Source organism: Lycium ferocissimum, chromosome 5 (assembly GCF_029784015.1).
Source record: "Lycium ferocissimum isolate CSIRO_LF1 chromosome 5, AGI_CSIRO_Lferr_CH_V1, whole genome shotgun sequence".
Classification (NCBI taxonomy): Eukaryota; Viridiplantae; Streptophyta; class Magnoliopsida; order Solanales; family Solanaceae; genus Lycium; species Lycium ferocissimum.
The window spans coordinates 68,075,218-68,096,410 of NC_081346.1; the positions used below are offsets into that span (position 1 = coordinate 68,075,218).

General features: G+C 36.5%; 2 protein-coding genes across 2 annotated transcripts; both read left to right on the top strand.

Annotated features, from left to right (window-relative positions):
- The first annotated feature begins 7,211 nt into the window (after positions 1-7,211).
- LOC132057166 (5-oxoprolinase 1) lies at positions 7,212-11,287 on the top strand. Its single transcript, XM_059449631.1, has one exon. It carries the CDS (start codon positions 7,301-7,303, stop codon positions 11,093-11,095), a length of 3,795 nt encoding a protein of 1,264 aa, XP_059305614.1. The 5' UTR covers positions 7,212-7,300; the 3' UTR covers positions 11,096-11,287.
- A 1,827-nt stretch (positions 11,288-13,114) lies between these two features.
- LOC132057167 (kinetochore-associated protein KNL-2 homolog) lies at positions 13,115-20,855 on the top strand. The gene is made up of 10 exons (XM_059449632.1): positions 13,115-13,238; positions 13,354-13,439; positions 15,069-15,213; positions 17,221-17,356; positions 17,444-18,273; positions 18,668-18,743; positions 18,854-18,912; positions 19,507-19,564; positions 20,071-20,150; positions 20,591-20,855. The coding sequence occupies exons 1-9, from the start codon at positions 13,146-13,148 to the stop codon at positions 20,112-20,114; spliced, it is 1,527 nt and encodes a 508-aa protein (XP_059305615.1). The 5' UTR covers positions 13,115-13,145; the 3' UTR covers positions 20,115-20,150; positions 20,591-20,855.
- Positions 20,856-21,193: the final 338 nt, after the last annotated feature.

Consider the following 21,193-nt stretch of genomic DNA (forward strand, 5'->3'; position numbering starts at 1 on the left):
GAATTCTTACCACGTTGCTGGCTCTGCCAAAAACGTTAACTGAAAGTCATTCTTATACCAAACGGCTTTCTGGTCAGTATGAGTACAAAAAATTTGATATCATTGAAACCTCAAAATTTAAAAGAATTATCTCTAATGCAACCAATTCAACAACTCCAAACACAGCCTACACAAACAGTGACACAAAGAGGAGGTTGTGGACTGTTTAATTTTGGGGGTCAGATTAAATTATGGGAAAAGGGCCTGATTTGCCCCTCTACTATTGGAAATAGTTCACATTTACCCTCGTTATCTTTCGTACCATTTTTGCCTCACTGTTACCTAAGTAGCAATATTTGCCCCCCGTTTGGATGGAAGTCCACCGTGGCACTTAAACTTTCACGTGGCTTGACATTTGGATGAGGTGGCATGCCACCTCACCACCCTCTCCCCTCTCCATTTCTTTCTTCTACAAACAAACAAAGCCACCTCCAACCACCATTGAAGCCATACCCCACCACCATCTCCTCCAACAATTATATCTTCTTTTTCACTAACCATCTCACCGGAATCACCATAACCGCCACTACTATCACTTTACCCGGATCATCCGTTTATCTCCAACCCAAAAACCTCACAACCATTTAAATTCTTAAAACCCATTTGACAAATCTGAAGATACTTTTAGATAAAAAGTTTAAATCTTTCAATAACATAAAAGAATGTCTTAACTCTTGTAAGCATTAACATCATTGCTAATCTTTCGGCTAAATCTTTACGATAATGTGAAAGATTAAGAAAAGGGGTTTCATCATTGTGTGAAAATACAACATTTGGGTATTGAATGCCTGAAAGTTTTGAAAATAAGAGGGTTATTTCGAATGAATTTGAGGGCGGCGGTGGGAAGCTCGGAGGTGGCTTTGGTTGGAGGTAGAAGAAAAGAAATGGAAAGGGGAGAGAGGTGGTGGGTGGCATGCACCATCCAAATGTCGTGCCACGTGGAAGCTTAATTGCCACAGTGGACTTCCATCCAAACGGGGGGCAAATATTGCTACTTAGGTAACGGTAGGGGCAAATTTGTGCCGAAAGTATAACAGGAGGTAAATACGGACTATTTCCAATAGTAGAGGGGTAAATCAGGTCCTTTTCCCTTAAATTATTTGGTTCGTGGAGGGGGGGGGGGTTTCAGGTTAAATTAATTAAGGATGAGTCTTTTTGTTCCAGGCTTGACATGTGTCATTCCGTTAACTTTAAGGGTATATTCGTGCCAAAGTATAATGACAGGGGTATATTTGAACCCAAGTATAACGGCAAGAGTATATTTAGACCCAAAATATAACGAAGGGTATATATGGCCTTTTTTCGATAGTACAAGGGTATATATGACCCTTTTCCGTTTCTAAAAACTAGAAAAAATCGCCCAACTTAATTAATTTATTTGAAACATACAAGCAAATTTGCTCTATAACAACAACAAACATACCATGTGTAATCCCACAAAGTGGGATCTAGAGACACTGAGTATGTTGTTGTTGTTGAATAATCACATAATATCACAGATTGGATCCTATATATGTTTTTTTAAGTACAAAAAAATGCTTCCCTAATTCAAATGTCATTATTAATATACTTTTTACTCTTTTTTTAATATATCTAATAAATAAAAACTCAATTAAAATGATCAGGTCCGACCCGATCTCAATATCCAAACCGGTGACAAACACTTGATCAAATTGAAATGGTGTCGTTTTATAAAACCAAAAAAATATAGGATAAAATTTGGAAGAAAAAAAAATCAAAGAGTAAGATGAAGAAAAAGCGAAAACAGATTTTGAGGTATTTTCTAAATTCCAAATAACACTTCAAGTTATATTTGAAATTTTCATGACAAAGCGCTGAATTCAAATAAAGTGAGAAATTTTCCCAAAAAAATGAATATATCTTTTACTGTTGCACGAGAGAGTACCATATGATTTATATTTGGGAGAAGTATTCAAAACACACTCCTTTGGTAAAAAATGACTCCATATATCCCCCCGGACTATTTTTTGTGTATTATTGAGGGTATTATTGGGCGGCGGGACAAAAAAGTGAGTCCTCAATATTGGGTATTATTGAGTCCACGTCACCAATAATACCCTCAATTTAGTCGAGGAAATTCGTATTGGAGTGTGTTATAGCAATTTCGGCCAAAGTTAGAGTGTGTTTTGAACACTTTTCCCTTTATATTTCAAGACAAAGTGATGTAATCTAGAAACCTCCAATTAATTACTCTTAGTGGTGTATTTTGTGATAGATGATTAGATATCCTAGTTGAATTTAGAAGATATAATTCAACATCAATATATCTATATAAATGATGAAAGATAAAACTTTGAGGATTTATACAAGCTTATAAAGTATCACTTTCCTCTAAACCAATACTACCATTTTCCAGACATTTCAACAAATCAATAAGATCTTGAAGAACAACTTTTGTTTAAAATTGAATATATAATTCATTAAGAACTCTTTCTATACATAAAATTTTGAGGGTTGAGATATAAATTGTTAATAAAAAATCAAAATAGTGAATATTATTATGCTGATCACAAGCATCAATTTTTTTTTTTTTTTTGTTTCCTTTCTTGATACTCGTAATTCATTGGTAGTAGTAGCACTAGTACAATGCTATTAAGCTTTCATCCTAGCGTTCTCCCTTTAATTTTTTTTTTTTTTTTTTTTTGGTAACTAATATTTGTGTTAATACCAAAGGAATAATTACAAAGCAGCCAAGCTTAAACACAGCTTGCTTAGTCTCGTAGGGTTCACCCCTAACAGTTAATACTCTATTGTCAGAAACTAACTACTACAAACATCTACTATCTAGGACTCTAGTAGGTAGTAACTTGCACTAGAACACTTATCATAAGACTTCAGAACCTGCAATGTGTCAGCCTATGTTTCTTGTTGGAGGAGCTCTAACATTGCATATACACGCTATTTCTTTGGCTACCTGCTCCCATTACTTTTCTAGTTTTTCAAAGATTCTCGTGTTTCTTTCCCACCAAATAGCAGCTATAAACTCTGGATAGACCATTACGAACGATTGAGCTGCATAGTTTTCCCTTTAGTGATTTGTAACATAGTTTGATATTGAAGTAGCCAAGTTGTCTGCCACCGGCCCTTTGGATTTGTAACCATTGCATAAGTCTCTTCCACACCGGTTGGGTATATGGACATTCATGAAACAAATGATCTCTCGTATCGTTGGCATTGTGACATAATTGACAGATCGGGTCCACTTGGATTTTCCACTTTCTCAGTCTGTCTGACGTAAGGAGCCTGTTTTGGATTTGCAGCCACATGATGAAATTAGTCTTAGGCCTAGCTGCGTTTTGACGAAGCGAGTTTCTCGTGGAACTAGGGATGATCTCAAGCCAGTTGAAGATACCAGTGTTTGGTCAAGCCTCTTGTTGCGGTTGATGTTTGATGGACAGCTTGTAAATACTCTCTGATGTTTGATGGACAGCTTGTAAATACTCTCTAGTTCCTAATATCTTCCTCACCATCCAACTTGCTTGTTGAGGATGTTAATATCCTCCAATCTTTGCCCTTTGAGATAATAAACATGAACCCATTTTATCGAGCTTATCTTGTTTATGTGCCAAGTCCCGGCTTTTTTTTGTGATAGCGGCCTTGTTCCATGCTTTCAAATTAATCAAGTTCATCCCCCTAGCTGCCTTTGGAAGGCACATCTTGTCCCATGACACTAAGGCTCTTTTGGTAATTGTGTTAACTCCAGACTAGATGAATCTTCGACAACAAGCATTGATATCCTTCATTACTTTGGCAGGTAAAACAAATAATCGAGCCCAATAAGGCCGAACACCAAAAATAGCCGGTTTCACCAATTGGATCCGTCCCGCATATGATAATTTTTTTGTCCGTCTGTGATGAGATTCTTGTTACCACCTTCTCGATTAGCGGTTGCCATTGGAGGATGCTCAGTTTCTTGGTTGTGAGGGGTACTCCCAGGTATTTGAAAGGTAACTCTCCTAGCCCATACCCTAGATAGTGGCTGATCCTTTGAGATTCAACTGAGTCCAGACCTCCTATGTACACTGAGCTTTTAGCCAAGTTGGGTTGCAACCCAGATGCCCTTGAGAACTTTGATAAACTTGTCTTGCAATTTTTTAATGCTTCGAGATCGACCTTAGCAAATAGGAGCAAATCGTACGCAAAACATAGGTGAGTGATACCTAGTTTTGCACGTCTTAGGTGAAAAGTGAAAGATTTGTCCTCTTTTAGTTCAGTCAAGCTCCTATGAGGTATTCCATTGCAATAGCAAAGAGATAAGGAGAGATGGGGTCTCCTTGTCGCAGTCCCTTGGCAGCCTCGAAGGGTGGAGATGGTTCTCCATTAATGAGAATAGAGTAGTTGACCGTAGTGACGCAACCAAGGATCCAATCCAGAAATCTCTTAGGAAAACCCAGACCCTCCATGACCTGTTGCATTAAGACAAAGGGTCAATAATGACTATTATACTTGTTCGTTTTTTTTTTTGTTCAATTCTTTTTCTTTTAAATATAACAAAATTTTAGACGAATATGAAAATCAAAAACAACGAGACAAGAGTAAGATCTGCGTACACTCTGCGTTTTTAGATCTCGACTGTATATATATATATTTTTTGACAACATCTGTGAGATTACATTAGTTACGTTGTTGTGAAAAAAAAATAATGATAAACTATAAGAAAGTCTGATTAAATTCTAAAAACTACAGTACAAAGAGGTGCACTACTCACCAATAATTGATCAAAATAAGCAAAACTTACGCCTCAAAAAATTACAGGACTCTAGAAAATTAAAAAATATAATAAATAGTAAAAAGTACGCCTCCAAGTATAAATTCCCACTTTTGTTTTTTCACTGTTCCCCTCAAATTTCTCACATAAAATCAATTACTCCCTCCGTCTTAATTTATTTAACACTTTTTATTTTTCGCTTTTCGAGAGTTAAATCAATTGTTATTTGACTGCTATATTTTCACATATTTTTTTACTTTATTTGACACTCTCGAAAAGCGAAAAAAAGCACAAAACTGCTCAAATATTGAGTATTTAATTAATTAATCAAGATTATACTACTATATTTTTGTGATTATCTCCGCAAAGCCACCTAAAATTCGCGGAATTGTTGATAATTAGAATAGATTCGTAGACCAGCTCGACTGATTATATGCCTTTTCCTCATCATCACTAATCCACTAATTATATACACCGTTTGTCACTCAATTTTCCGTCTAGTGATTGAGTATTATCATCTCTTTTCCTAGTCATCGTTTTTTGGATTTGTAGGTTGAAGAATTAAAGTAGCTTTTAAGAGGTACCCTTTTGCTTATCAATTATAATTATCTCATTTCACATCTGATGATTCAGATTTGCGAATTATTGTTGGGTTGTATAAATCTTGAAATGAAATTAAAGCTAAGTATTTCAGACCCATATTTTATTTTTGTTTGTTCAGTCTTGTTATTGGGTTGCTTGCTTTTTTTGATTCAAAACTCAAGCACTTGAGTCTCTGTATATCTTTTCCCTTCAGCTATAGTGATTGATGTTCTTTTATTTTTGGGTTGCTTGTTTTTTTTTTTTTTTGATTCTAGGAAGGAAGTATATCAATATAGAGTTTGATTCTTTTCATAAAACAAAGTCATAATCTTTTTCTTTTTGTGAGCACTTTCTTGTTTTGGGGTTGCTTGCTTTGTTCATTCTCAGAAGCTAGAATATCAATACTCAAGCACTTAAATACATCATCTTATCCTTAGTATCATAGGCGAATCTAGGATTTCCAGAACATGGGTTCACTACTAAAAAAAAGAAGGAAAAACTGTATTTAGTGGGAATTGATCCCTAGTCCTCTAGCTAAATAACTCAACCTTCAACCAAGTGCATCGTTTAGCCTTCTTGTAGCATGAGTTCCAGCAGTTAATATTATACCAATTTTAAAAAATATATACATAAAATACCTAGTTTTACGCAGAGACCATGTTTTCACGTGACCCAAAATTACCACATAAAATTGCCCTTGCTTATTGTTTGATGCTCTTTTCCCTCCTTTTTTTTTTTTTTTTTTTTTTTTTGGAAAAAGCCAGGATAGTCAAAATCAGTATGAACATAGAAATATTTTGATCCTTTATATATAGAGCTGAACATAAAAAGATCCTGTATGTTTGTGAAAATGAATAGCTTTGGTCCAATATATAACAGAAAAGACTCAATTAAACTAATGCAGATAGGAATTGTTCACAGTCTTTCTCCCAAGGGCATTCTACCTAAAGTCCCTAGAAACCAAACAGCTAATTTAGAAGCAAGGAACCCTAATCGGCGTAGATGTGTAGATTCCATTAATGAATCGTCGAAAGATCCAATGCTCGAAGAATTGAAGTTCGATGGAAGGAAAATTGTGCTTCGAGCCTTAATCTGTGAAATTTTGAGCCCTAAGCTGTAAGATTTAAGGCAAGTATATTAGCATGGAACTTTTCTTTCAAGTAAATCGTGTTTGGTGGCCACAGGATTACGAAAGTGGGGATGTAGCAACTAAATAAATGTCTGTTGATAGAGTAAAAACTGCGATGCATTATAGTTCTTTGTTTCTGGTTCAAGAAGGAGTTAGGAAGAAGTTAAAGCTCTCCCGCTGTAAATGGGCTTTCTTCCCTTAAAGTAATGCCTTTAAACTCAATTATTATAATTTTAATTTCCCTTTGCTATTTTTTTTTTTTTTGTTTGCTGTATCCCTGCACTTTGACGCAAAAAGCCAAGACAAGAAAGCAGGGATCTTTCTCTTAACAACATGCGAACTTCAGAAAAGATTTATGTAACAATTCTTTATGTTAGCTCAACAGCTGGTAGCGTTAGTTTGTGTCTTTTTCTATTAGTTTTAAGAAATCTGGCTTTATTGATACTTGGATGCAAGATGATGCAAGATATTAACATTCAAGAACTTGAATACATACATCGTTTCCCTACTGAACAGTGTTTGATGCTCCTCTTTTTTGCAATTTCTTGTGGTGCATAGCCTGCAGCGATGTGTGTTTGTTTTTTTTTTTGATTAAGCACCGGGTGTCCGAGTCTCTTTGAGCCCCGACTAATCCCGGGGGTGCACAGGCCCTCGGCAAGGAGTTTCCCGCAGCGATGTGTGTTTGTTTTGCTACTATTCTTTGGGTAATTGAGTTTGTCATGTTTGTGACCAAAGCCCTTTTTTACTCTCTTTTACAGGACCAGGTCATTGCAATTTCTTCTGTATAATCAAGTCATTTCTTGCAGTACCTGTAGTTTAGCATGGGGAGTCAAAGTGAAGCAAAACTCAAATTTTGCATCGACAGAGGGGGCACTTTTACTGATGTCTATGCAGATATTCCTGGAAAACCGGAAGGACGAGTCATGAAGTTGTTGTCAGTTGATCCTTCTAATTATGATGATGCTCCAGTTGAAGGAATAAGGAGGATTTTGGAGGAATTTACTGGAAATAAAATTCCCCGTAGTTCGAAGCTTCCTACTGATAAGATCGAATGGGTGAGGATGGGTACAACCGTGGCAACAAATGCATTGTTGGAGAGGAAAGGGGAGAGAATTGCACTGTGTGTCACTCGAGGCTTCAGGGATTTGCTCCAGATCGGTAACCAGGCTCGTCCACATATATTTGACCTCACTGTATCAAAACCATCGAATCTTTATGAGGAGGTTGTAGAGGTTGATGAGAGAGTTGAGCTTGTTCTTGATAAGGATGGAATAGGTTTGGACTCTTCTCCATCACTTGTTCAAGGTGTTTCAGGCGAGCTTGTCAAGGTCGTAAAGCCACTCGATGAGGAAGCTCTGAAACCTTTGCTGAATGCTTTGCTGCAAAAGGGTATTAGTTGCTTGGCTGTGGTTTTGCTCCATTCTTATACTTACCCCGAGCATGAAATACTTTTGGAAAAGTTAGCTCTTAGTTTGGGCTTTCGGCATGTATCTATATCATCTGCTTTAACTCCTATGGTTCGAGCTGTTCCTCGAGGATTTACAGCAAGTGTAGATGCATATTTGACTCCAGTTATTAAAGAATACTTGTCAGGTTTTATGTCTAAATTTGATGAAGGACTAGGGAAGTTGAATGTTTTGTTTATGCAATCAGATGGAGGGCTTGCACCAGAACATAGATTTTCAGGCCACAAAGCAATTTTGTCTGGTCCCGCTGGTGGTGTAGTTGGTTACTCTCAAACACTCTTTGGGATTGAAACAGACAAAGCCCTAATCGGTTTTGACATGGGTGGTACTTCTACTGATGTTAGCCGATATGCTGGTAGCTATGAACAAGTTATAGAAACCCAGGTTGCTGGTGCAATAATTCAAGCACCTCAGCTCGATGTAAACACGGTCGCTGCTGGTGGTGGATCAAAGTTGAAATTTCAGTTTGGTTCTTTCCGGGTGGGACCAGATTCAGTGGGTGCACATCCAGGACCAGTTTGTTACCGGAAAGGAGGGCAACTAGCAGTGACAGATGCAAATCTTATTTTAGGATATGTCATTCCTGATTTTTTCCCTTCCATTTTTGGTCCAAATGAGGACCAGCCACTAGACATTGATGCTACCAGGGGAGAGTTTGAAAAACTAGCGAGGCAAATCAATTCCTACAGAAAGAGCGAGGATTCATCTGCGAAGGACATGACGGTTGAGGAGATTGCACAAGGCTTTGTTAATGTTGCCAATGAAACCATGTGTCGCCCAATACGACAGTTGACCGAAATGAAGGGCCATGAAACAAGCAACCATGCTCTTGCTTGCTTTGGAGGTGCAGGTCCTCAACATGCTTGTGCCATTGCTAGATCACTTGGAATGAAGGAAGTTCTCATTCACAGGTTGTGTGGTATCTTAAGTGCATATGGTATGGGGTTAGCTGATGTGGTAGAAGAGGCACAAGAGCCATATTCAGCTATTTATGGCCCTGATACCGTGATTGAAGCCTCTCGCAGAGAAACTATCTTGCTGAAGCAGGTGAAGACAAAGCTTCAGGAGCAAGGGTTCGGAGAAGAAAGTATCACCAGCGAAACATACTTAAACTTAAGGTATGAGGGAACAGACACAGCAATCATGGTAAAAAGACCGATCAATGATGATGGATCAGGAGGTGATTACGCTGCTGAATTTGTCAAGTTGTTCCAACGGGAATATGGATTTAAACTTCAAAACAGGAATATAATTATATGTGATGTTAGAGTTCGCGGTGTTGGAGTCACCAACATACTGAAGCCTCGAGCCCTAGATTCTGCCCCTGGTGCCCCTAAAATTGAAAGTCACTACAAGGTATACTTTGAGAGCGGATGGAATGACACTCCTTTGTTCAAACTTGAAAATTTGGCATATGGGCATGTTATTCCTGGCCCAGCAATTATCATGAACGGCAATAGCACTGTCATTGTTGAACCTAACTGCAAGGCTATTATTACTAAATATGGCAACATTAAAATAGAGATAGAGTCGACATCCAATACGGCAAAGGTAGATGAAAAAGTTGCAGATGTTGTACAACTCTCAATTTTCAACAACCGGTTTATGGGGATAGCTGAACAGATGGGGCGCACCTTACAGAGGACTTCTATATCAACAAATATCAAAGAGCGGCTAGACTTTTCTTGTGCACTTTTTGGTCCTGATGGTGGGCTTGTGGCAAATGCACCCCACGTTCCTGTGCACTTGGGGGCAATGTCGAGCACTGTTCGATGGCAGCTGAAGCACTGGGGCGATAATCTAAATGAGGGAGATGTTTTAGTCACTAATCATCCTTCTGCTGGCGGTAGCCACCTGCCTGATATAACTGTTATTACACCTGTTTTTAACAAAGGTAGATTAATATTCTTTGTCGCAAGTAGAGGGCATCATGCAGAAATTGGAGGTATTACTCCAGGAAGTATGCCGCCTTTCTCAAAGTTTATATGGGAGGAAGGAGCAGCAATAAAAACATTCAAGCTTGTTGAGAAAGGTTTTTTTCAAGAAGAAGGAATCACCAAACTTCTTTGTTACCCCCTTTCTGAAGAATCAACTCATAACATTCCAGGAACGCGCAGGCTTCAGGATAATTTATCCGACCTTCATGCACAAGTAGCTGCAAATCAGAGAGGAATTACACTTATCAACGAGCTTATTGAGCAATACAGTCTGGAAACTGTCCAGGCATACATGAACTATGTGCAGGCTAATGCCGAAGAAGCCGTGAGAGAAATGCTCAAATCTGTTGCTGCGAGAGTTAAAAGGTCTGGAGAGGGAGACTTAGTGACTATTGAAGAGGAAGACTACATGGATGATGGATCTTCGATACACTTAAAGCTTACTATAGATTCTCGGAAGGGAGAAGCATTTTTTGATTTCTCCGGGACGAGTCCAGAAGTTTATGGTAATTGGAATGCCCCAGAAGCAGTAACAGCTGCTGCAGTCATTTACTGTGTACGCTGTTTGGTGAACGTTGATATTCCTCTTAATCAAGGTTGCTTGGCTCCTGTAAAGATTTCTATACCTCAGGGTTCGTTTCTCTCTCCGAGTGACAAATCTGCAGTGGTGGGTGGTAATGTTCTTACATCACAGAGGGTCACGGACGTCGTTCTTACTGCATTCCAAGCTTGTGCTTGTTCACAGGGTTGCATGAATAATTTAACCTTTGGGGATGACACTTTTGGTTACTATGAAACAATTGGAGGTGGAAGTGGGGCGGGACCTACTTGGGATGGGACGAGTGCGGTTCAGTGCCATATGACAAACACTCGCATGACAGATCCGGAGATATTTGAGCAAAGATACCCAGTTATATTGCATAAGTTTGGAATAAGAGAGAATAGTGGTGGTGTTGGAAAACATAAAGGAGGTGATGGCATTATCAGGGAGATAGAATTCAAGCGGCCAGTTGTTGTAAGTATCCTATCAGAAAGGCGTGTGCATGCGCCAAGGGGTCTGATGGGTGGAAAAGATGGGGCTCGGGGTGCTAATTTCCTCATCACAAAAGATAGAAGGAAGGTGTATGTTGGTGGTAAAAACACAATCGAGGTGCAGGCTGGAGAAATACTTCAGATTCTGACCCCAGGAGGTGGTGGTTGGGGTTCAACATGAATAATCCCGACTGGGAAAAGGATAACGCTAGTAGGGAAATGAGGACATGAACTTCCTATTGATTATAATTGCTCTGTTTCAAAGATGTGTGAATTTCAATAATTTCATATCGATTATAATTGCTCTTCGGCAGAATATGTTCGGCTTATAATAGCTACTTGGTCTATTCATGCCTCTGTTTGTGACATGGGGATAAAATGTCCTTTTTCTTCTTGTTTTCTTCCAGGTGTTAATGCAGAAGCTAAATTGATTTTGGTTTTGAATGGTGAGTGCTTATTGTCACAATGAACAAAAGGCCTTTTCTCTTCTCCCTGAACACACAGATATATTTGTGCCATTATCAACTGAAATAGTGAACCTGATATGCTTTTGTTTGGGTATCCTGTGTGGAAATTGTAATAAAGGTTTGAGGGCCTGTTATCATTACATTCTTTTCTTGTAGTAACCTATCAATTTTAGATACTCCTGGGAACAGTGTGAATTGTAGAAGGAAGGTTTGGAACAACGGTAAAGTTGTTTTCACATTTCATGTGACCTTTTGGTCTCTGTTTCGAGCCATAGAATCGGCCACTCATGCTTGTAATCAGGATAGACTTCTTACATTGCAACTCACATGGGTACGACCCTTTTTCAGACCATGCTTATATGTGGAATGCTGTCCCTTTTTACTCTCGGGAACTTATGATAAGCATAAATTTAATAAGAGAGGTTTTAAAACATATTGCAATTCATAATTCATAAGTATTGAACGAAAACTCGATCAAAAAACATCAGGGAGCTCATCCATCTCAACAAACACATGTACCGAAAGTTTGCATCATTACTATTAGTACTAATTTGCATATGTTTTTAGCATAACGGAGGACAGCTTTCCATTGTTATACTTTGATTTTAATCTTATCCTTTACTCTTAAAAAAGTTTAATTTTTTCCCTCATCTTTAATCGGTCTCCAACCTGAAGTATAATGATTAATGAAGGTTAAACTATAGTCAAAAGATAAAAGGGGTAATTTGGAACATTTTTTGTTAAAATATTTTGACACGTGAAGCTCATCTATTTTAATTGGAGCGCCATTAAGTAGGCGTTTGGCCATAAGAATTATTCACTTTATTCCGGATTTTTTTTCCCACTTTTTTCACTTTTCAGCGTTTGGCTATAAAAATTCCGAATACAACTTGAAGTTTTATTTCGGAATTCTAAAAACTCTAAAAACTTATTTTTCAAATTTTTTTACTTTTTTACAATTACATTTCACTAAAAACTACAATTTCAAAAACTATGGCCAAACACAACTCCAACTCCAACTCCAAAATTCCAAAAAAAGTGATTTTTTTTGGTTTTTATGGACAAACGGGGCCTAATAGTTATGACAACTACGAAATCATTTGCTAACCGTAAGGATATTAGTAAATCCAAGGCAAAGGATGGTAAAATTAAAATTTTCAGATGGTAAAGGGTCAATTTAAACATTTTCCCTTCAAATAATTTGATATGTGAAGTTCATCCATTTTAATTGGAGCTTCTTTAATGGCAATAACAAATACAAAATCATAAGGATACAAGTGAATCTAAAGTAGGGAAAATGTGTAGATATACCCCTCAACTTTGTGATTTAAAGCAAATATACCCCACGTTAAAAAGTGTTGCATGTATACTCCTGCCGTTACACAAATGGGAGCAAATATACCCTTTTCACTGATGAAAAAATCATTCAGCTTGTTTTTTAACCCTTAAAAATGACACGGGCCTTTAAAAAGGGTATATGTGTACCATTTCTATAACAAAGAAGATTATATATGCACCAGTTTTTTTAACAAGAGGTATACTTGTTCTAAATCACAACGTTGAGGGGTATATTTGCACCTTTGCCCTCTAAAGTATAACGGAGGGTAAAATTAGATCATTTCAAATACTAAAAGGGGCAATTGTGAACATTTTTCACAGAGAAAAGAGGAATTAACATAACAAAAGGAACATAAAAGGGGAAGTGGGAGGGAGACAAGCAGTTAAGCAATGACATTCCCGCGCAAGAAGAAAAAGGAGAGTGCAATGGCTTCAACTTCAACTCAAAGGGTCAATAAAAATGAATCTTGTGAACCCAAAAGCAACAACTACTCTACAAAATCTTGTTTTCAACCAACAGTAAGTAGTATATCTTCTTCCTTCTCACAACCCCTATAAAAATTGATTCTTTTTTTGGTTCCTAAATCTTGATTTTTTGCTTTTTTGACAAAAAAAAAAAAAAAAAAAAAAACAGGTGTGTTTGAAAGATTGGTGGCTTATTAGGGCTGAAAAAGATTCTCAAGGAAGAACCCTTGCTGTTGCTGGCCTCACTTCTAGAGAGTAAACTTTGTCTTCCTGTTTTTTCCTTTTCAAGATTCAATTTTTTTCTTGCTTCCAAAGTCTTGTTGCTTGTTTTAGTTGTTTTGGATATTTGGGGTTTTGGGATTTAGGTTTTATTATGTGGTCATGCAATTTTCTTGGACCTGGTAGGGATGGATTCTTCAATTTGGGGTTTGGGGGGTGGGGGTTGTATTTAGCAGGTATTTGGACTTGAATTGAGTGATATTAGAAAAAAAAAAAGAGTATTTGAAGTTGACGTTGAAAACATGGTATTTGGGCGTCGAAGTTGTGTTTGGACGTGCATTTCACTTGAAAAAAAAAATCATCTTCAGAAACTAAGCAAAAAATCTTTTTAATGTTTAACCAAACAATGTTTTTGAAAATACTTTTCTGAAAAAAAAGAAAAAAATCATGTCCTATAGCACCTTCTCTAAACAGACCAACAATCAGGTGTGTTTGAAAGATTGGTGGCTTATTAGGGCTGAAAAAGATTCTCAAGGAAGGACCCTTGCCGTTGCTGGGCTCACTTCTTGACAGTAAACTTTGTCTTCCTTTTTTTTTTTTTTTTTTCCTTTTCAAGATTCCACTTTTTTTCCTTACAAAGTTCTCCTCAATTTATAATTCGTTTAGGGTGTGTTTGGTATGAAGGAAAATGGTTTCTACAAAAAAATGTTTTCCCGGGAAATAAGTGATTTTCTTACTTGTTTCTGGTATTTGGTAAGTAAGCAGAAAATACAACAACAATGACATACCCAGTGTAATCGACAAGTGGGGTCTGAGGAGGATAGTGTGTACGCAGAACTTACCCCACCTTGGGAGGTAAAAGTAAGCACAAAATATTATCTAAGAAAATATTTATATAATATTTAGGAAAACATTATAGAGGTGGGGTACGGGGTAGGAGTGTGAAGGTGCTGGAGGTGGGTCTATCGGGGGTTGGGTGTGTTGGAGGATGGGTTCATTACTTCCGCTAGGGAATCCATTTTCCTCATTTTTAAGGAATTTGTTTTCCTAGAAAATGTTTTCCGATAATTTTGACCAAACAAACATGGGAAAACTGAAAAACATTTTCTCAAAAATATGTTCCTCCATACCAAACACACCTTTAGACATTTGGGATTTAGGATTCACTATGTGGGATTACACTGGGTATGTTGTTATGTGGGTCATACGATTTTCTTGGTCATATTGGACCTGGTAGGAATGGATTCTTGAATTTGGGGTTTTGAGGGGTGCGCATTTAGTGAACTATACTACCTTCTGTGAATAATTTTTACCAGATTGACTAGTGTCAAGACTAGAAAATGAAGGGTTGAGAAGATTATCATTTTGGAATTGATCATCAATGTGGTTAAAGTACTGACCGAAATTCCTGCACATAGGATTATTTGTTGAAAAATGTCACATCAAAACTAGAAATGAAGTTCAACCTGATTAATTTGTAATTTGAGAATGCAGGACGTGGCTTTTTTTGATTTGCGGAAGCCATAGTTTTCTCAAATTTAAGACCTCGTATTAATAATAAGGCCCGACAAAGAAATAGTTTTTCTTTAGTTTTCTGTTACATCTGATTTAGTAAGTGGCGTTTTGAACTCTTTTTCTTTTAATTGCTCTACTATGTATCTGTAGAGGTCAAGCGCTGCGAGTATTCTCCTCTGCACCAATTCTCAAGACTAATGATGTTTGTAATCTTGAGACCATCGATGGGATATGTGTTATTCTCAAAGGCTTCATAAACAAAAGTCGCTCGGAGGAAAATGGTTTTTCATCTGAGGTATGTCACGAGGGACTTGCCATATGTGTTTGCCCATGAAATCTATTTGTTGATTGCAGCATCTATGAATAGAATAGAGGATAAAACAAATTGAGAATTTGATGTAATCCTCCTCTTTTTGCTACAAAATAGATTGTTTTGTTGGGATTTTTACACTGTATAACTGCCCACCAAAATAATAGCAACAAATATTTTTTTTTTTTTGTATATAATGCATATATACATAAATTATACATATTTTATACATAATTAGTGTATAAAATATGTATGTTATATGTATATATGGCTAGCGATTGTAATTATATTTGGCAAGCGGTCAAATGTGTAACTTTCCCTATTTAGTTTTGTGTTTGAAGGAGTGGTATTGTTTGATTGGACTACCGTCACAAAGATGGAGACTCTCGCTAATATCTGTAAGAATCTGTGGTTTGTCTTGACTTTAAAAAGGAAAGGACTAAAATAAAACTAGTAGAAAAAAGTTCTATTTGTTTAGGGCTTTATGCTAGTACTGCAAAATGATAATAAAACATAGAAGCAATTGCAAAGATAGGATTAGAATCTATAAGGAAGATAGAGAGAAAGACAAGCTATTTGCCAAGAACAACTTCAGTTCACTTGAAAACTGTTTTAATCTAACTCTACTCTCGAAGGGTCATGTCGAACCCAAACCCCTTTTAGAAATAACATGGAACAATTTGTTTAATTGCTAATAACCTATGGAGTGAGAACTAGCAAAAGCTAGCCTTTTGAGTAGCTAATTCAGTATGCCTATAACATTTACTGTTCTAACATATATAACAAGGTTTCTCAATGCTAACCTCCTCTACTATACAACATTCTTTTAAATTATGATTTATCAGAAGACCTTTATGGGTTAGATAGTAAATAAAAAATTTGGAAGGGAGCAGGTGCATCCTACCAAAAATATTTTTCCACATAAATTGGTGTGAGTTCTGGTTTTCTTGAAGTTGAAAAGAGTACCTTAGACTTGTTTAGAGAAGTAGCAAAGCTTAAATAGGTAGTTTGTTCTTTGTTGCACTATGAATATTTGTAGTTGTTGTAAAGGTAAGATCAACTTTTTTAGGGTGTCTATACGGTTGATTTATCAGAAATCAAACAACATTATTTGGAAAAAAAAAAAAATCTGTTTACTGTACAGAAATTCCCAAAAATTGTGAATGATAGATGAATCCTCATCGTCAGTCGTAAACCTGTCTCAATGATTCTAGGAGTCCCAAATCCCAATCATTCGTATGTCTCAATAATTAGCATTAAATACAGATGTATGTCTTGTTTATTTTCTTGGTGTAACATGGCTATTGCCAATGACGTTGAGAGAATACGTAATGCAGCCTCCTGTTGTAAATACGTCCCAGCATTTACTGATTGCTGAAATCAATACACTACCTTTAACAATCAAAAAAAAGAAAAAAGATTCTAGGAGTCCCAACATAGACAATTTTTCAATATAAGAAAGTGAGAGTAATTTAATTTCCCTTAATCATCTCTTCTTCTGAAAAAAAGCTGGAAAAAAAAAGAAATACTTTTAAGTACTCGGTACAATTTTTACACTTAGGGATAGAATTCAGGGATTTCTTGGTCTGATGAAGTTTTTGCATGCATCATATGTTGACCTAAGACATTCAGTAATTATGTCACCCATAAGGACTTCAGATAATTATAATCGGTGCTACCTATACAAAAGATACTCCCTCCGTCTCAATTTATGTGACACTCTTTCCTTTTCAGTCAGTCGCAAAAAGAATGACACCTTTATGTATTTAAGTAATAATTTGACTTTAAAATACCCTTTTTACCCTTAATGAGATGATTTATAGCCACACAAATATTAATGGCTTATTTTAGACCACAAGTTTCAAAAGTCTTCGTTTCATTCTTAAACTATGTGCCCAGTCAAACACCTTTACATAAATTGGAACGGAGGGTGTAATTATAATAGGCATTTGGTGATCCTTTGAATTCTTGACAGTTGCTCTTTCTTTACAGGTGGTCGAACAGTTTCTTTTAGGTTTTCCTCCTCAATGGGAGGCATTTATCGAGAAATTCTTAAGAAGAAAATCTAAAGGTAAAGCTGCTGCAAGTGATGCCCTTGGTTTTGAAGAACCATCTGTTTACTCAGGAAGTAAGTTCACTCTCTGAACCTATTTCGATGTCTGAAGGTTGCTTATTTTTTGTCGTAGTTTGCTTATACATTTTCTGCAACCTGCAGAGGTTAAATATCTAAAGAAGATAGATCAAAAGGATCATTTAGAGGCTACTGATGAAAAAATACAGGATCACTTAGAGGCTACCGATGAAAAAATACAGGATCATAACGGGGAAAAAGACTTTGAAATAGAAGACAATTTGAAGACAGACAATCAGAATGATGGAGAAGTTGCAAGTGAAGTAATTGTACGAAAGACAAGGTCATCCAACAAGCTTTATACAAACACTTCTACAGGCATTGCAAAGGAGCAAACTGCGGATAATCATCATAATGGGAAAAAAGACTGTGAATTAGAAGACAATTTGAAGAGGGACAATCAGAATGATGGAGAAGTTGCAAGTGAAGTTATTGTACGAAAGACAAGGTCATCCAACAAGCTTAATTATACAAACACTTCTACTGGCATTGCAAAGGAGCAAACTGCAGATGATTATCATAATGGGAGAAAAGACTATGAAGTAGAAGACAATTTGAAGAGGGACAATCAGAATGATGGAGAAGTTGCAAGTGAAGTTATTGTACGAAAGACAAGGTCATCCAACAAGCTTTATACAAACACTTCTACAGGCATTGCAAAGGAGCAAACTGCGGATAATCATCATAATGGGAAAATGGACTATGAAGTGGAAGACAATTTGAAGAGGGACAATCAGAATGATGGAGAAGTTGCAAGTGAAGTTATTGTACAAAAGACAAGGTCATCCAACAAGCTTAATTATAAAAACACTTCTACAGGCATTGCAAAGGAGCAAAGTGCAGATGATAGTAGAACAACTCAGTTGAAAAGTGGAAGTGCATCCGCAAAAAACGCAAAGAGAAAATTGACATATGTCAGTAGGCTTTCATAGCAAAGTTATCTTAATTTTACATTATGAGGTTCTAAAATAATTACTCCCTCCGTCCCAATTTATGCGACACTCTTTACTTTTTAGTTAGTCCCAAAAACAATTACACCTTTCTGTATTTAGTAACAATTTAACTTTGAAGTACCCATTTTACTCTAATGAGATGATTTACAGCCACACAAATATTTATAGCTTATATTAGACCACAAGTTTCAAAAGTCTTCCTTTACGTCTTAACCTGTGTAGCTACTTTCAATTCTTAATGTGTGCTTTTGTACTTTTTGAACATCATTGTTAAAATCAAATTCCGTCCCCCAAAAATAAATTTGGTTGTATGTCGACTATTTTTAAGTTGTTTATTTTTCCTTTGCTTACTCAGGGAAGTCCTCAGCAAGGGAAAGAGGCAGTTCCACCTATCTCTACTGAACCTTTGAGTTTTAGCAGATCTCGATCAGGTGCATTGCTCTGCCTCTCATTTTCTTGGGTTCTCAGAAAATTTTGTTCGTTCATGCTTATGTGTATATATATACAAAGGTAAAATTTTCATGCATTTGGATTTCTGTAGGGAGAGCGCTACTTCCTCGAATGGCTTTTTGGCGCAATCAAATGGCAATTTATGATGCGGTTTGTCATTAAATTTTGCATATACCTTTATAACTCGGCCATGAATCTTGGGATATCTTCTGATCTTATGCACTTTACTAGTGCTATATTTTCTCTTTGCCACAGGCATCTCATGTCTAATGCAATTTCCATGCCTAGCAATTAGATTCTATGCCTAATTTGAAGCAGATTTATCATCTTTTAGGCTCTGAAATTTGCTAACCTCAGGTTTATGGAGGAATTACCTGAAATTGCTTCTTCATAGCTGCTATCTACAATGTAGTTATACCTGGACTAAACTTATCGGGACTTGAACTCCGTTATATTAGCTAAGTTATTCCTGTTTTAAACAAGCAATTTCTCTAATAAAGAGAAAATTTTACTCTAAAATATCATGTAACAGCTTTTCACAGAACAGTTCATGGCAGCTTACCTTTTAAGGTTTTGCTTCATTTGAGCTAGTTTTTCTCATGAGATTTTGCTGTAATTTCCAGTTGATTAACTTTTTGAATGGTTAGGATATCCTGTTAGGCGTATTCTCATTTACTCTTATTAAGGAGATATGCATCTCAAAGTTGGTCCATCTTCTTATAACTACCCTCAAATATGTTTCAGGATCACCAGGTTACAGGAGTTAAACAAGGCGACCCGGATCTGGATAATCTATCTAGAGGTTCTATATGATCTCTTGATTTTGCTTAATACGAGAAGTTTCATTTCAAGAATTTTTGCTTGAGTGAGGAGTGAAGAAATTCTATTCTAGCTTCCAAACCTATTATTTACATTTAAAATGGATCTTCCCTTACTATTTTCTCAGTGGTAATACTTTCTGTGTCCTTGGTATCAATGTAGATTTAGCTAAAGATGGGGCAGAATGGAAGAAATAGATCCATATAGGTGATATCTACTGTTGAAGATAGGTTTTATTCTTGTTAGAGAACTTTTATTATTATTAATTTTATTACTGTCATTATTATTATTTATTATATATTTAACTTACTTTCACTACGTATTATTTAGTATGACACATACTATGAAATGAGCTTAAATAAAGGCGCGGGGATTCATAGCCGACCCTAACTTGTTTGGGACTGAGGTATAGTATAGTTATTTTTATTGTTGTAGTGCTTTTTGTGCCAGTTGCTTATGTAATCTAATGGATGTTTATGCCTATGGCAGTGAGTAGATCTGAACCATCAAGAAAGAGACGGCAAATCAGATGAGGGTCAAAGCTCCTATTGTCTAGTGGAAATGTAAAGGTATGTGAGTATTCACCATTATTACATCTTCGAATCAGACGATCTTTACTACACAAGCCAAGAGTCTACGATATTTGCTGGTTGATGGGAGGAAGGATCTTGGAGAGTTGTTTCAGAACAACTCCATCATAGTTAACCAGAAAGTTAATTAACTTTGGTACATCTTTTATACATGTTCTCTGGTTATGCTTTCGGTTAAAGGGGAGATTTTTTTTGTCTAATAAAAACAAAGAGAGCGTCAAACAAACACAACTCTCACTAGATTTCTTACTAGTCCTCTGCATATGGATCGTCGTGATGCATATAAATAAGATTTTGAAGAAAGTCTGATTCTTAACTCAAGCTAAAAGCGAAAAAAAACTTTTATTTTCATTCAGTTGCCATTTCATAATCAAAGTCGTGGAACTCTAGCCTAACTCTCTTGTTAATTTTATGTTCAGGAACCTAATGGGAAGGCTTAAACAACTGTGGCATATTTGTACAAAGTATGTAAAGGCTCTAGTAATGCCATTTTGGATGCATATTTACTAGACAGATACCTCTTTTGGTTCTTAGAACAGCTGCAAGCTGAGAAGTTTCTTTTTCTGTGTTTCTTTGACTCATTTATGCTGCTTAGTTATGTTAATATTTAGGTGCACTTGGACTGTATCTTGGTACCTGATATTGCTGGCACAAAGCCTAAAGGCCACAAATGATTTTACTGCACTTCTGTGAAATAAAGCGTTCAGTTTTAATTTTCACATATCTGAAAGGAAAAACACAGTTATATTTTTTTCAAACATGTCATGGTCACATTTGTCTTCCAGCGGGTGAGCTTGTGACTACCACTCAGTCCGCCTCAAAATCAAAAGACAATACGACAAAAACCGGGACATAAAAATGAAATAAGTTGCACGAAGTGCGGTTTTAAGAGTTCGATGTCTTATAGCTTGTTTAGTTAAGCTTCTAAAATTAGGTTATTTTTAAAAGTGTTTTTTAAAAAAGTATTTTGGTGAGAAACAGTTTGTGTTTCGCCAATTAATTTAAAAGACACTTTCTAAGTG